Here is a 15,339-nt window from a genome sequence, read left to right as displayed (position 1 = left end):
ACCGTAGTTGGGCTACCTCATCCCTTGACTCAATACCAATTCGTTGAGTAGTGGCAGGGTATTTCGATGGTGCCAACAGAGTTGGAGTCAGAAAGCGCCTAATTTTCTAACGAATAAAGTATCGCCCTCTCACCTTGGAAGCATTGGCCTCACCTGAGCTCGTAACGTCTCAACAACAGTCATCAAACTTTGATTGGGCTGAAATGCAAGACCAATCAGTCAATTACTTACCAGGCATGCTGCTACGATTGGGTTGAGGTTTGTCTTAGTATTGCATACTGCTAAGAAACCTCTTGGCATGATACACATCAACTTCGCTTCCTATTATCCTCTTCCTGTTCAGGCAAGACATTACTGTCGATGAATGTCATGACAAGTGTTTTTAGCCTACATCTTCAGCAGAGTCATGTCTATGACGCGAGGGAATAAACGAGTCTTATCTATCGTTTCAACCTATCAACCCTTGAGCTCAACGTCTTTTTTCTTGGCTTTTGGTTCAGCCTAAGTCCAAGCCATCGACGTCGGTTCCAACCGTCCTTCTCCTGGCGGAATATACCACTCAAACACCTCTATCATGGCCGCGGAGATCACCATTGGGTCGCTATCATTCAGCTCTTGAGATAGACCCCCATCTCCTGACTAACGTTAATTGATCGCATAGCTTAGACTATAGCTGACCGACATGTCGTTTCAACAGAAAAAAAAAAAAAACCAGCCGCCCCTCCCTCACCAATAAGCGCGAGTAATATGTCAAACACAGCATATTGCATTGAGTAAACGGCACTTTAAACGACATTTGTTTCCAGATATCGATAGATACCAAGCCCATTGGGTAAAAACTATGTTTGTCAGAAAAGATTGGCGGCGCGGGGGTCAATTGCTGCAAAAGAGGATCCCTCATGAGTGAGGGATTTTGCTTCATGACTCCCCCCTCCTCGTCTTTGCTCTTCTTGGGATAGAACACGGCGATGCACTCGGCGATGTCTCTCTGGACCCTTGAACCCCTCTTGCGTCTGGACCGCCAGACGTTGAGGTGAAGGGAAAAAACAGTTGTGAGTGGGTTCTCCTGTAAATAACGCCGATATGCCAGCGAACAAGCGGTTTTGCTTTTGACCGGCGACTACGAGACTAGCGGCGGCAACGTGCTGTGATGCAACATGATTATTGAGCCCCGTCGGTTCTATCCAGGCGCATTTCCATATCAGGAGCTTCCGCTGGGAATGTAAATCTCGAGATGAAGCATGTTGAGCTATTTACACCTTGAGGGGTTCCTCAGGAATATCCGCTTTGGGATATTTCGAAGTCAGATCTACCATTCTATTTCGAGTCTAGTTATTTTAAGAAGAACATGATACAGATGCCAATAATACCATCTCATGAGACGTCTAACATCTCACAATGTTTTGCATTGTAACATCCACCATCCACATCCACTTGCAACGTATCCAAATGCCTGGGTCCCCATCTGTCACAGACATGAGAAACACGTGATTTGGCTCTACCCCGGAGCTTTCGGTGCCGGCACGCCGGAGTCTCCACTATCGCCTGGTTCCCGCCGCGGCTGTGTCTGTGTCGCATGACGACCAAGCTAGACCAAGGTTAGATCCAGAAAACGACTCCATTCACGACGCTTCACACCGCGACTATCATCCAACACCAAACGACACTCTACAATTCTTCCGCTGCAAACACTTACATCATGGTGGTATGTACCCTCTCTCTCCTCTCCCCCTGTTCCCCCCTGGAGCTCTGCCCGTGAGGCCTGGCAAGTCTAAAGACTCCTCTCACAGCTCCTCAACCTGCTGACTCTGGGGCTCTGGTCAAAGGTCGGACGGTTGACACACTATGCCTTTGACGCCGTTCTCTGTAAGTTCAAGATACTTCCCTTCTTTGTCGCCGCGACAGCGCAAAACTAACACCGCAATAGTCTCGGCTTTCCTTGCCGGCATGAAGCGATCTACTGGCCTGACGTGAGCCTTAAACCCTCCGAATTACTCTCCGACACATCTAACAGCAAGCGATAGTTTCAAGACCGACAAGGTCGCCGGCGAGAACAAGGAATTCACCGGCTGGATCGATAGATACCTCGGTGTCGGAGAATGGGTCATGGATCAATCCGTCGCGATCGCAGGCTCCAGCGGCTACTTTGAGCGAACCCGATGAGCGACTAGGACGACACCCTTTTAAGCTATCGATACCATGGACTTCCCACTCAGTTTTACAGCTGCAAATGACTTAAAAAACGACTTAACGATCGCGCGGAGGAAATGGCCAAAGTTACCTGATACGCGTTCGACGCGCTCGGTTTTCAGATAGGCGTTCGGATATATGACTAACTATGCATGTGAATTGGATCAATGATACTGATATTCAATTAAGGCCATGAGCTTCTATCCTGCTGTCGTGAATTGCATTAGGAATAACCAACAACCTGAACCGAGTTATTTAAACCTACCCATCCCTTCGTGTCATTACTCATAAGCCTAATCAACGTCCCAAACTCTTCCTCCTAGTCGATCTTGGTTTGTTCTTTGTGCTCTGCCAGAAACTCAGCTGGAACCTCGTCCTCAGAGCTGACCCGTCTCAACAATACGCTCTGTTGTTGAGGGCTGTCCGGAGGATCACGATCGTGGTCCTCAAACCGAGATACCAACAAGTCAGCGGGAACTTCGTTATCGCTCTCATCGTGACTTTCTTCAGGATTCTCGTGGGGTTCCCCTTCCGTATTGTCTTGTGTTCCATTATGTTCAGAATGATCCTCTGTAGTGACCGACTCATCTGGGATTATTCCGAGCGTTCTCCTCAAGAGTGCTTTGGCCTCGAGGAACGCCTCCAGCTCTGCGCCGATCGCGCATATGAGGAGATTCCAATGTTTTGATTCAGCCAGCTGCAATCGCTTCCCCAACTCTTCAACAACATTGTCCATCTGGGACAACTGATCTCGTATCGCGGCTTGTTGCGGCTCTCCGTCAGCATCTCCCGCTTGACTGGCTTTGATCAGTTCCCGCAATCTCGCCTCGAATTGTGCGACAAGCCCTGTAACTTCAGACCAAACTTCGGAGCCTTCAATCAAAGCCTGGCGGTCTTCTGATATTTGGGTCTTGCGACGCTCAAGCACAGCGATTTCTCCTTGCCACCACGTTCTAGCCATTTCTACCGTCCTGCGCTCTGGTCTGAGCTGCAAGAACTCGGTACCTCGCAGCATATCAGTATTCTCCTTAGACCGAGATTTTGCACCGGCGCCGAGAGCATCTATATCCAACGGTGTAACAGGGGGTCTTTGTATCAGTGCCTTTACTTCTGTGTCCACGTCTCGACCAGCAGCTCTGTACCCACTAAGACCAGCCTCTCGTCGATTCTTAACATCCTCTATCTTCTCTCGCACCCATCTACGCCGATTTCGCATTGCAATCAATTTCTCTTCTAGAATTCGTATGTCGTGGTCCAAAGCCTGCTGTTCGGCCCCAAGCTCACGGAGCTCCTGGCCCAAAGGTTCTTCTTCGTCGTCTTCCAAGGCATGAAGCTCAGCATATATATCGTCCCTCCGCTTGCTCATTTTGTCAAGGTATGCCAGAGCGTCCTTTCGTTGTTCTAGCGCCGTGTTCAGATGCGAGTTCTCCTCCGCTTTCAAGTCTGATAAAGCAGCCATGGCCCGCTGGAGACCAGCTCGAGCTGATTTGAGGCCGCGTGGTTTGCTTGGAGCGGGTTGTCGCACAGGTATAACACTTCCATCTGGCGCAGAGCGCACCGGAATATGTAAGGAATTTATCATTCGTGATTTCGACGTAGCCGTCGAATAGAAAGTACTCTCCCCAGTACCAGTATCGCTTCCAAAGTTGCTTTCAGAACCCCCATCTCCGCTACCAGCAACCAAGCCTGAAGCCTGAAGATCTAAAAGTTGTTGAATATCTCGTTCCAAAGCCTTTTCTCGTCGCTGTAAGCTTCTCCATATCGAGTCGAGTCGTGGGCGATTATCTAAATGCTTCTGGCTCGGGCTGTCACTCAACCCAAAGCGACTTGGCGAAAGCAACCCAAACCCTCGCCCGCTATCGCTATGATTCGGGGAGACTGATTGCCGTGCGGGATCTTGGTTAATCAAGACTGAGGATGCGATCGGAGGGGGTGGTCCTGCGAAGATAACTTTCGACCTCCTTCGAGAAGGTGAATTCTCATAGCGATGCTTGCTGTCCCACGAAGCAGGTGATGAAGATCGCCGGGTCGATGTGGTAGAAGTAGGTTGGGCCGTCTTTCTAAGTCTCGGGCGTGGGGGTTCCTGGTCGAAGAGAGGGTCTTCACTTCGAGGTTCGAGCTCGTCTAAGTCATACTCGCTGACTTCTCGAATAGGAGGGCTACGCAGTGGGTTGTTGAGGAGTCGCTGGGTTGGGCTGGAAATACGATCGAGGATAGAGGGAGAAGACATGTTCGCTTATAAATAGAGATACGGGAGGATCGGGTATGAGAATGATGAGAGTAGTCGCAGTATTGAAGTTATCGCAAACATTCGCTCGATTTCGGATAGACACGGCTCGAAGCTTTTATAGCTGTGGAGTCTGTAGTCGCAGTGCTTCACATTAGGTGAAGTATATGAGGATATGCAGTGATAGGTGTTGTATGAGCGGTGACGAGTCGTTGAAGTCGTTGGCAGTGATCATAAGAGAAGAGCTTGATGAAGCTTGCTTGACTGGACGGAAGCTTTGGACACGATCTGGGGTTGGCATGTGCCCACCTGCTCTGGGGTGCACCTGGCCATGAGCTACCGCGATCCACTCCCCGCCCTGTGGATCTGTACCACGACCACGTCACGGGCTTGTCTTCATGTGATGAAGGTAAATCATATGTTGAATATTTGATGATAGCTTCAACTTGAAGCTCAGTTCGTACTATGGAAAGGCGCCGGAAACTTGCTATCTCTCTTTTCATTGAGTTGGGTAATTCTTTGTAGTATATCTAGCTCAGTGTCACGGTAATCTTCATACCAGTAATGCTCACTGCATGTAAACCGACCAGATGTCTCAAGACCACCAATGTCAAGCTCTAGGCTCAAAACGTAGCATCACGTACAAGATGCTACTTAGGTAGCTTGCTTGGGGAAGACTTCATAAGTGATACCCAAGTTACTCTGGCTCGGATGGTCACGAAATATACCTTAGTAGACATTTCTGACCAGGGTTCAGAGATCTTCAAATGCAAGTTTTATCAAGAGGTTCGAAGCTTCCAAATTTCACGCGCCCTCCTGTGAGTTATTCATATTAATGCAGTGCAAACCGCGGCCGAGCTTCAGACTCAGATATAGTGATACTTTCGAAGATGCCTTACATCATTTGAATCCTTCAAGAATAATATTTTTTGCTTGCCTAATCCTCTGCTCAAACGAAAGACTACCATCAGCCGGCAACTTTTCACCAACCCCTCCGCCCTTCTCCAAGTCAAACCGAACCAGACCGGGCCAGGCCAGACCGAAACCTTGCTTGCGCAAACGAGGAGCCTCCCATGTCGCATTCTTTCTTGCATCTCGTCAAAATTTCCGCTTCTTCTGCCTTGCTCTCACAGGTCAATACCCTGAAACCTCACCCTCGGACTTCTGCTTGAACCGACGGGAACTTCAAGCACCGCGACTGCTGCTGATCTTTTGGCTTACCAACTGCCGACGCCCGCGAGCCAGTTGAGCTGTAAGGGACACTTCGTTACTCCACCTCGATTTTATTAACGACTACCCTCGTATTGCACTGTCGCATACATTTTGCTCCTCAAACTCATCCTCACTCAACGTTGCTGCTGTTCGCGCGCTTTGAGGCTTGCCGAGTCAATCAGCCCCAGGCCAGGTCCGTCAAACACAGGCCCCGAGCTGCTAAGCCGAGAAACAGTCAAAGTATCCAACGATGAGCCAATCACAGCAATTTCCTCCTTCACTGCGTCAGACGCAGGTGGGCTCCATGTCTTCTGCATCTGCGTCTGCTCCTCGCGCTGGCTCTGGCGCTGGCTCTGGATCCGGCCCTCAACCCCAGCCCCAGCACGACGAATTGCACATGTCGGGCTTGAGCCAAACTGGTGCTCCAATTTCCATGTCGCCTCAAGACTACGAGAACCCTCCTCAGATCAAGTTCGAGTCTTCGCCCTCAAACCTCCACTACAGGAACCCCTCCAACTCTTCGGTGCCCAACGTCCTCCAACCCGCCGGTGGCCTGTCCGCTCGCGGCGCCCCAGCCTCGCCCAACTTGCCCTCGCCGATGCAGCAATCCTCTCCCGCTGCCTCATCTGTTCCTCACCAGCCGCCGACGCAAGGTCAACACCAACAGCATCATCATCATTCACAGCAGCCGCTGCAGATCCCTTCTCAGCACGGCCAGCCTTCCCACGACTATTCAAACTCGCCCTCTGCTGCCGCCGCGAGCAAACCACCACTGAGCATGTCTCATAGCTATTCCCGCTCCAGCCCAGCCGCTGGCTACGATGGCTCTTCCAACTACCACGCATACACGCCCACTACTCCCAGCGGTGCTTCATCTTCGCATCTAATGTCTCCAATCGATCCCGCCAGATACAATGCTCCAGGATCCCAGCGCACCATCTCCAACACCCCGCTTGGCCTAGCTGATATCCGTCCCCGCGCCGATTCGAGCATGTCTGATGGTCCTGGAGCTTCTATGGGTTATGACGCCAATAGTGCTCAGCCAGGGACAAGCAATTACCTCGCGCCATGGGCCATTTACGCTTTTGACTGGTGCAAATGGCCTGCCCAGGGCAATGGTGCCGGCAAGCTGGCTGTGGGGAGCTACCTGGAAGATGGTCACAACTTTGTGCGTCTCAACGTACAATTGATCATATACAATCGCTGACTCTTATAGATCCAAATCCTCGACAGCCACATTACGCCAACACCTCAGGATGTTTACACACCTGGCTCATCTAAATATAGTCTCGAGTTCACCAAGGCTGCCGAAGCTACCCACTCTTATCCTGTGACGCGCTTGCTATGGGAGCCTCCCTCGTCGCAGAAGCAGTCTACTGACCTGCTCGCGACTTCGGGCGACCACTTGCGATTGTGGTCTCTTCCTAACGAGAATCCTGCTACGCCCAGCAGCACCATCGGTCGTCGCGACAACCCTACCACCAAGTTGACACCCCTCGCGTTACTCTCCAACTCCAAGACACCAGATCATACTGCGCCTCTCACATCTCTCGATTGGAACACCGTTTCTCCCAGCCTCATCATTACTTCCAGCATAGACACAACATGTACCATCTGGGATATTCCCTCACTTACGGCCAAAACCCAACTTATTGCCCACGATAAAGAGGTTTATGATGTTAGGTTCTGCGCCAAGAGTGTGGATGTTTTTGTTAGCTGTGGTCAAGACGGCAGTGTCCGTATGTTTGATCTTCGAAGTTTGGAGCACTCTACAATTATTTACGAGCCTACGGGCAAGGAAGAGCGAGGTGAGTTGCCTGTCCAGTCTTTCTTCATCATATACTGACTTTATAGATCCCAACGGTGGCCGTGTTAGTCCAACACTTGCTCAACAAACGATGGCGAATCCTCCTCCGCTGCTACGACTCGCTACTTCACCTCACGATACCCATCTTCTCGCTACATTTGCTCAAGATTCCAACGCTATTCGCATTTTAGATGTGCGACAACCCGGCCAGGCCTTGCTCGAGCTACGAGGTCATGGTGGAAACGTCAACTGCATCGAATGGTCACCTCATCGACGAGGTATGCTCGCTTCAGGTGGCGACGACTGCCAAGTTCTTCTCTGGGATCTTTACAACTCCAACCAGCCGATGAACGGTACTCCTCAACAAGAGAACCCCAGAAGCCCTGTTGCTAGCTGGCAATGCGATTACGAGATCGGTAACCTGGGCTGGGTGCCTCAACTACCCAACTCCGAGTACGGCGAATGGCTCGGCGTCGGTGCAGGACGCGGTATCTGGGGAACACGAGTCGCGTGAAAAGGCAGTACTGAGCTGACTTAAATCATTTGTAAAGCGTGGGTCAGAGCCTCCAGTTCTGTTTCAGAAACGTTACTCGATTTATGTAAAGTGTGGCTGGTTAAGGGCATGGTCATTGCATTCCGCAAAGCCTGGAGTTTTTATTAGGGGGTTTTCGAAAGTCTGATTGGGGGCATCTTCAAGGTGCCAGGATCAAAACGTTGGGCTGGTCGATATAAAAACACGATCTTATATCCTGGACACTTGCGCTTTATGGGAGGTTTTGTGCATGAGGAGGAGTTTGAGCGGCCAGATTGAGTTCTAGCTTGTGCAAAGCCTGGGAATGGGTGGACATAGAGGGCGGCGCTGGTGGGAGTTAGCGTTGGAGTAGATATAGATGATGAGAAGATATATGCAATATGATGACTATAACCAGATATCAATGAATGATGGAGTAGTTTGAGTGTGGTTTGGTCGAGGGTGTGTTTGGGTTCTTCGGATAGACCTCCATGAGAACCTCGACAACATGAGACTTGAAACAGTCACGATATACGACAAAGGAAAAAGTGACCAGCCAATCACTCTACAGTCCCTTTGACGTTTATTCGTTGTCTCTATCTTATGTAGAGTACATTCATATCTGCGTCAGTGTCAAGGCCACCTCAAGATTCACCAAGGTTATGCATTCACGTAGCCATAGTTTTATACAATTGAAATACGTCCTCTGAGTCTTGAAAATAGCACATGTGATTCTGCAAGACTTGAGCATAAGAAAAATTTCTTTCCGATGTAAACTCTTTCAAGATGTTTTTACATTCAGAGATCGATTAGTGACCTTCACAAGCGGCCCACTGTAATTCTGCACAAGTCGGGACCCACCAATTACACGGTTGTGCATTGCACAAGGCCCGGCATTTTGCCGTCTGAAGCTCTAACATTGACTTCAAAGTTGCTTGAACCTCTTTCTTTATTTATCTTTGTCATCCATCAAGCGCCTTTTATTCTTTCTTCTCTCGCATCGACGGCATTTAATAATTTCTTAATCTTTCCAACTCCAGCGACCAATCTCTCACCAGTTATCGCAGACACGCTTCGTGTCGCGCGGCTCACTCGCCACCATGTCCTCCCACGACCCTTCGCGCTTCGACGATTCCGAAGATGAGGAAGATTTCAACCCAGCGCCCGCCGATATGTCCGACGAGGAGCAAGATGGCGACGACAAGCAGATAAAGCGTGGAAGCAGTCCTGCGCCTCGCGATGATGACGATGACGAGGATGAGCGACCATCAAAGTCGCGACACGCCGATGACGATGATGAGGAGGAAGAAGAAGAGGAAGAGGATGACAATCCTAAGCGTCGCGATGATGACGAGGACGAAGATGATGAGGAAGACGACGAGGACGAGGACGATGTCCAGCAGGTGAGCAGCCTCTGATTCTGCCTGGGCGCGTTGCCTGCCTGCTCTTCAAATACTGACCCCCTTTAGGGCCATCGCAGAAAGCGCAGAAAGGAACGAGGAGCAGCTTTCTTCGATATCGAAGCCGAAGTCGACGATGAAGACGAAGCCGAAGATGACGAGATGCTGGGTGAAGAGATAGGCGACTTTATCACAAACGATCATCCAGACGATATGGCTGAAACTGGTATCGATGATGACCGACGACATCGTGAGCTCGATCGCCGTCGCGAGATAGATTCCAGCATGGACGCCGAGAAACAGGCAGAGATCCTGCGACAGCGATATGGTAATCGACGTTCTGGCAAAGGCTTCAGAGATGCATCGGTTGTTCCCAAGCGACTACTCCTCCCTAGTGTGGACGATCCTAGCATTTGGGCCGTACGATGTAAAGAAGGCAAGGAGCGAGAAGTTGTTTTCTCGATTATGAAGCGCATCGAAGAGAGGGCTGGCACTAAGGATGAACTGGCCATCACTGCTGCGTTCGAACGTGGAGGCCCTGACTCTGTCATGAAGGGATTTGTCTACGTTGAGGCCCGACGTCAAACCGATATTTTGAAGGGATTGGACAGTATGCTCAATGTGTATCCTCACTCCAAGATGATTTTGGTTGATATCAAGGATATGCCTGAGCTGTTCCGCGTTTCCAAGACACCAACTCTGGAGCCTGGAGCCTGGGTTCGTCTCCGAAGGCCTATGAAGCACAATGGCGATCTTGCTCAGGTCATTGATGTTACTGAGAACGGTCTGGAGGCTCGTGTCCGTTTCATTCCCAGGTTGGACTATGGTATGCGAGACGATGCCTTCTCTTCAGTCACCGCCGATGGAAAGCGAAAGCGACCTTTCGGTATGGCTGGTCCTAAACCACCGCAGAGGCTCTTCAGCGAGGTTGAGGCACGAAAGCGCCATCCTCGACACATCCAGGGTAACCCTACTGCTGGGACATGGACCTACATGGGTGACGAGTTCGAGAATGGTTTCCAGGTCAAGGATATCAAGATTCAGCAACTTATTACCACTGATGTCAATCCCTCACTTGAGGAAGTCACTCGATTCGCCTCCGGTGCTGAAGATGGAACCGAGAACCTTGATCTTAAGGCACTGGCCCACAGTCTAAAGGACAGTAACGCTCTGGCTACGTACCTACCTGGCGATATTGTCGAGGTGTACACTGGCGAGCAGAAGGGTGTTGTCGGAAAGGCTATGCGAGTTCACTCCGATGTCGTCTCGATTACTGTTACTGAGGGTGATCTTGTTGGCCAGGAAATCGATGTTCCGATCCGATCTCTTCGCAAGCGCTTCAAGATTGGTGATCATGTCAAGGTCATTGGTGGCAGCAAGTTCCGCGACGAGGTCGGAATGGTTGTCAATATCAAGGACGATCAAGTTACTCTTCTGACAGATCAGACCAATTCTGAAGTCACTGTATTCAGCAAGGATTTGCGTGAAGCTAGTGATATCGGTGGTCAAGGATCATTGGGCCAGTACTCTCTTCACGATTTGGTGCAACTTGATCCCACGACAGTGGGATGCGTTGTCAAGGTAGATCGCGAGTCTCTTGTTGTTCTTGACCAATTCGGAGACACTCGCCAGGTTATGCCATCGCAGATTGCCAACAAACTGCCAAAGCGAAAGACTGCTGTTGCCGCCGACCGAAGTGGCTCTGAGATTAGACTCGAGGATGTCGTCAAGGAGTACACAGGTCAACAACGACAGGGCAAGATTATTCACATCCATCGCTCGTATGTCTTCCTACACACCAACGACAGCAAGGAGAACGCTGGTGTATTTGTTACCAAGGCCAGCATGGTCAACACCGTTGCGGCCAAGGGAGGTCGTGTCGCTGCTGCATCCGCTGGTCCTGACCTGACAGCGATGAACCCAGCACTCAAGCTTCACAAGAACGGGACAGAAAACAAGCCAGTACAGCAACCCAGATCATTTGGCCGAGATAAGGCAATTGAACAGACTGTTATTATCAGGAAGGGAGCCTACAAAGGTCTTTTGGGTATTGTCAAGGATACAACAGATACCCACGCCCGGGTCGAGCTTCATACGAAGAGCAAGACTATTACGGTGCCCAAGGATAGTCTGAGCTTCAAGAACAAGTTGACTGGAGCTACAATTGACATCGCTAGCCGAGGAGGCCGTGGTGGATATGGTGGTGGTGCTGGGCGGGGAGGTGGTGGTGATCGTGTGCCAGGATGGCAGGGCGGTTCTCGCACACCTATGGCGGGTAGTAGCTCAGAAAGAGTGCCTGCTTGGGGATCACGAAGTAAGTTTCTCAGCAATTGGCTGGTTTCAACATGCTAACATGATGCAGCACCTGCAGCAGCAAGTGGACGCACACCCGCTTGGAAGGCCCCAGATATGTCCGGAGCCCGAACTCCCGCATGGGCTGATGGTTCACGAACTGTCAACCCTTACGACGGCAACCGTACTGCTTATGGCTCTGGAGGACGTACACCTGCCTGGCAGGCCGGTGGAAGGACTCCTGCTCCTGGCGATGCTTTCGGTGCTGGCTCACGTACGCCTGCATATGGCGGTGGTGGTGACAGCTGGGGCTCAGGATCCAAGACTCCCGCTTGGGGAGTATCTGCGCCAACTCCTGGAGCTAGTGGAAACGACTCATGGGGAGGTTCAGGCGCTTACGACGCCCCTACGCCCGGTGTTGGTCTTGGTGCCCCGACTCCTGGTGCGTTGAGTGCTCCTACACCTGGTGCCTACTCTGCACCGACTCCCGCGGCCATCAGCGCACCTACACCAGGAGCTTCGTGGCAAGGTGGATGGGGAGCAGACTCGGCTCCTACTCCTGCGGCTGGTGCTCCTACGCCTGGTTATTATGGTGCTCCTACACCCGCAGCATATGCTCCTCCAGAGACTCCTGCCGCCACTGGTCCTCGATACACTGATGACGATTGATTGGGAGGGTATAGTAAGATCATAAGGCATGGGCGGGCAGTAAATGGGTTTGCAAAAGGCGTTTTGGAAGATTAAATATTGTATAATCAAAAACTATAGCAGAAGGCTGGCTAACATTGAAGATTTGAAGTGAGATTAGAACTTTGAGTGAGCTCCAATTCAATTAACTGTTGATATGAAGAGAATTTGGCTACCAAGATGTTGATCAAACTTTAGTGACGTGAGGTCTTGAGCCGAAGCTATGGCTTTATCGATAAGGACTTGGTGATCTTTTCCCACTTGGATTCGTCAATCTTGAACTTCAAGCAACTTTACGACATTGCGACACTTCAACACTACCGATTGCGCTCAAGTCACACGTTTGCTTGTGCGGAAACAATGTCATTGCGAATTGCGCCACGAAAAGTGGCATCAAGCGCCCTCCCTCGAACCTCCCGCCTCGAATACCCTCTCCTCAGCCATCGAACCTCAAAATGCGCATTCTCAACATCACGACCCTTCAACCGCCGGCAACAGGTTCCAAGCCCAGTTGACTCTGTTAAACTCAGTGAAAAGCCCGCCAAAACGACCATAACCCTGACAACATCCGAACAGTCTGCCGAGAACGCAAAGAGTATGGTCGAAAGGGCTACAAAACTAGCACAAGAACGAGAAGACAAACTACGACAGGCACGATCAGCACGACTAGGAAAGCTTTCTGCGGATGCAGATAAGAGGCAAGATGCAAGGGAGAATCTGGCGTCTAGCGAGAGAAGGGAAAAGGCAAAGCAGGCTGAGGAGAGAACGAATGCCGCCGAGGAGAAGAAGAAGACTGGATTGACGAAGGAGGAGAGGGAGAAGGCGGAGAAGGAAGATTACAATAGGAGACATAAACAACTGGAGAGGTTTTGGCTCAAGTTCATGGTTGGGATGCCGATTGTCTTGGTTGTCGGTTATGAACTGTTCCAAAGACGTAAGTTGTTCCGCTTGTTGGGTAGAGATGCGCTAATATGGAGTAGTTGTTATGGGGAAAGAACAGAAGGTTATGCCATGGAAACAGGCCAAGATCAATAAGGAGAGGGAGGAGAGGGAGGAGAGGGAGAGGCTTGCGATGGCGAGTGGTGGGAGTGTAGGGACGGAATGAGCGAGGAGTGTAATGGGGACTTGTGGCTCGATGCTGAACTCAAAGAGGAGCTGTCAGCCGGCGCTGCTAAAGGTTCAATGGTGTTTATATGTGTATTATTGTAATCTAACGTGTACGATATGTTTGGATGTTGAAAGGAAGATGCGAAAAAGCAAGACGCCACGGGCTAGAAAGGTGGTTGGTGACATGGACGTTAATATCCGTCTGACAGCGGATGCCATGATCAAAGCGGGAATAATAAATATTTACCGATGCTCTTTTCTTTATCGTCACTACTACCACAAGATGCTTGGAGTAATGGCTTCACATCTGGATCAGGAGATCGATCAGGGACAAGTAAATGGTTGCCCAAGTCATAGTGTATATATCATATGTCCATCTAAAATAGACAAAAAAAGATAAAAGTAATTACATAAAAATGCTAACGTTCAAAGTCGTAGAATATGAAAAGAATGTTTTTCTCCGACTCCTCCCTCCAATTCCCATTTCATCATGCCCCAGATGCGTTGCTTACTTGGACTGCTGGCACTTGAAGCAATCCTGCTCGTAGAACTTGACCCAAGAAGTGCTCTTCTTGGTGATCTTTCCACTCTTGTACAGCTTACACTTGGCAGCGCTGTTGTAGAACGCAGGCTGGTAGCTGAAGTACTTGCAATCCTTTCCATAGTCAATACAGCTCTTGGCACAGTTCTCAAGGCACGACGCATCGCCCGCGACATTGATCTTCTCCTCCTGACAGATCTCACCGCTTGTTCCGCAGTGCGTGTCCTTGGCGCACTTCTCAAACGCAGGGACGTACTTGGAGCACGTAGCAGGAGGTGTAGGCGTAGGAGTGTTGGAGCAGGTGTAGCACGTATCGAGATCGTAGAACTTGACACCCGTGTTACAAGGGGTGAAGCTGAGCTGTGACAAGGGTGCAGAGTAGAGCTGGCAGTAACCGCCGGCGCTACGGAACTTGGGGGTGTAGGAGAAGGTCTTGCAGGTGAGGGTTGTGCCGCAGAGCTTGCCGCAGGCGTTGACGTCGGTGACGGATGTGGCCTGGCCGAGCTTCTGGGTGGAGCGGCAGGAGACCTTGCCTTGCTTGCCGCAGGTTGAGGGGGCGTTGGGGAGGGGAACGTAGTTGGTGCAGACGGGGGCTGCTGTGGTTGTGGTGGGAGCCTCGGTAGTGGACTGAGCTTCGGTTGTGGTGGTTGTAGGAGCCTCAGTGGTAGAAGCAGCCTCAGTGGTAGTGGTTGAAGCCTCACCAGCCTCGGTGGTAGTTGTAGAAGCGACGGCAGCCTCGGTGGTGGTGGTAGAACCCTCACCGGCCTCAGTAGTAGTTGTAGCAGTAGTCTCAACACCAGCCTCAGTTGTCGTAGTAGATCCAGCAGCCTCAGTGGTAGTGGTAGCCTGACCACAGCCAGCATAGCAGATCTCAAACTCGTAGAACTCAGACTCCTCCGCAGAAGCACAGCTGTTAATCTGAAGCTCACTCACAGTTTGAGTGTAGAAAGTGCAAGTGGATGAAGAAGCCTTGTAAGCGAAGGACTTGCAGCCAGAGACCTCGCTACACTTGCTAGCACACACATCGGCGCTGCTACCAGTGTCGGTGGAGATATAGGTCTTGTAGGACTTGCCCTTGACGGCGCAGCTGGCGGAGGGAGGGTTGGGGACGGGGGTGTAGCCGGTGCAGACGGAGTCGGTGGTGGTGGAGGCAGCTTCAGTGGTGGTGGTAGCAGTGGTATCAACACCAGCGGCTGTGGTGGTAGTAGTGTCAGAGCCAGCCTCAGTGGTAGTGGTATCAACACCAGCAGCAGTAGTGGTAGTATCAGAACCGGCCTCAGTGGTGGTTGTAGATCCAGCACCAGCTTCAGTGGTAGTAGTGCCAGTCTCTGAGCCAGTCTCGGTAGTGGTAGTGTCAGCACCAGC

At 50.9% G+C, this 15,339-nt stretch overlaps 6 protein-coding genes across 7 annotated transcripts in view; 4 read left to right on the top strand and 2 right to left on the bottom strand.

The window, feature by feature from the left end:
• Window positions 1–165: 165 nt before the first annotated feature.
• Window positions 166–4,682, top strand: FOIG_02595 (uncharacterized protein). Of its 2 annotated transcripts, none has more exons than XM_031199927.1 (4): window positions 166–1,705; window positions 1,827–1,866; window positions 1,928–1,970; window positions 2,025–4,682. In XM_031199927.1, the coding sequence occupies exons 1-4, from the start codon at window positions 1,700–1,702 to the stop codon at window positions 2,161–2,163; spliced, it is 228 nt and encodes a 75-aa protein (XP_031069695.1). In that variant the 5' UTR covers window positions 166–1,699; the 3' UTR covers window positions 2,164–4,682. The 2 variants fall into 2 exon arrangements, with proteins under 2 accessions (XP_031069695.1, XP_031069694.1); XM_031199926.1 differs by having other exon boundaries at window positions 1,791–1,866.
• On the bottom strand, window positions 2,237–4,717 carry FOIG_02594 (uncharacterized protein). The gene has a single exon (XM_031199925.1). It carries the CDS (start codon window positions 4,418–4,420, stop codon window positions 2,510–2,512), a length of 1,911 nt encoding a protein of 636 aa, XP_031069693.1. The 5' UTR covers window positions 4,421–4,717; the 3' UTR covers window positions 2,237–2,509.
• Window positions 4,718–5,319: 602 nt separating this feature from the next.
• Window positions 5,320–8,372, top strand: FOIG_02593 (uncharacterized protein). Its single transcript, XM_031199924.1, has 3 exons — window positions 5,320–6,797; window positions 6,846–7,437; window positions 7,484–8,372. Exons 1-3 carry the CDS (start codon window positions 5,880–5,882, stop codon window positions 7,948–7,950), a joined length of 1,977 nt encoding a protein of 658 aa, XP_031069692.1. The 5' UTR covers window positions 5,320–5,879; the 3' UTR covers window positions 7,951–8,372.
• A 453-nt stretch (window positions 8,373–8,825) lies between these two features.
• Window positions 8,826–12,499, top strand: FOIG_02592 (transcription elongation factor SPT5). Its single transcript, XM_031199923.1, has 3 exons — window positions 8,826–9,350; window positions 9,417–11,661; window positions 11,710–12,499. Exons 1-3 carry the CDS (start codon window positions 9,048–9,050, stop codon window positions 12,306–12,308), a joined length of 3,147 nt encoding a protein of 1,048 aa, XP_031069691.1. The 5' UTR covers window positions 8,826–9,047; the 3' UTR covers window positions 12,309–12,499.
• Window positions 12,500–12,594: 95 nt separating this feature from the next.
• Window positions 12,595–13,823, top strand: FOIG_02591 (uncharacterized protein). The gene is made up of 2 exons (XM_031199922.1): window positions 12,595–13,260; window positions 13,307–13,823. The coding sequence occupies exons 1-2, from the start codon at window positions 12,687–12,689 to the stop codon at window positions 13,429–13,431; spliced, it is 699 nt and encodes a 232-aa protein (XP_031069690.1). The 5' UTR covers window positions 12,595–12,686; the 3' UTR covers window positions 13,432–13,823.
• Window positions 13,747–15,339, bottom strand: part of FOIG_02590 (uncharacterized protein) — a 3,139-nt gene continuing 1,546 nt past the window's right edge. The window contains exon 2 of the mRNA XM_031199921.1: window positions 13,747–15,339. Coding sequence (XP_031069689.1) covers window positions 13,942–15,339 — 1,398 coding nt within the window. The 3' untranslated portion in view covers window positions 13,747–13,941.

The sequence above is a fragment of the Fusarium odoratissimum genome (assembly GCF_000260195.1).
Source record: "Fusarium odoratissimum NRRL 54006 unplaced genomic scaffold supercont1.3, whole genome shotgun sequence".
NCBI lineage: Eukaryota > Fungi > Ascomycota > Sordariomycetes > Hypocreales > Nectriaceae > Fusarium > Fusarium odoratissimum.
The sequence above is the reverse complement of the archived record's forward strand: the minus strand, read 5'-3'. Positions and strand labels throughout refer to the sequence as shown.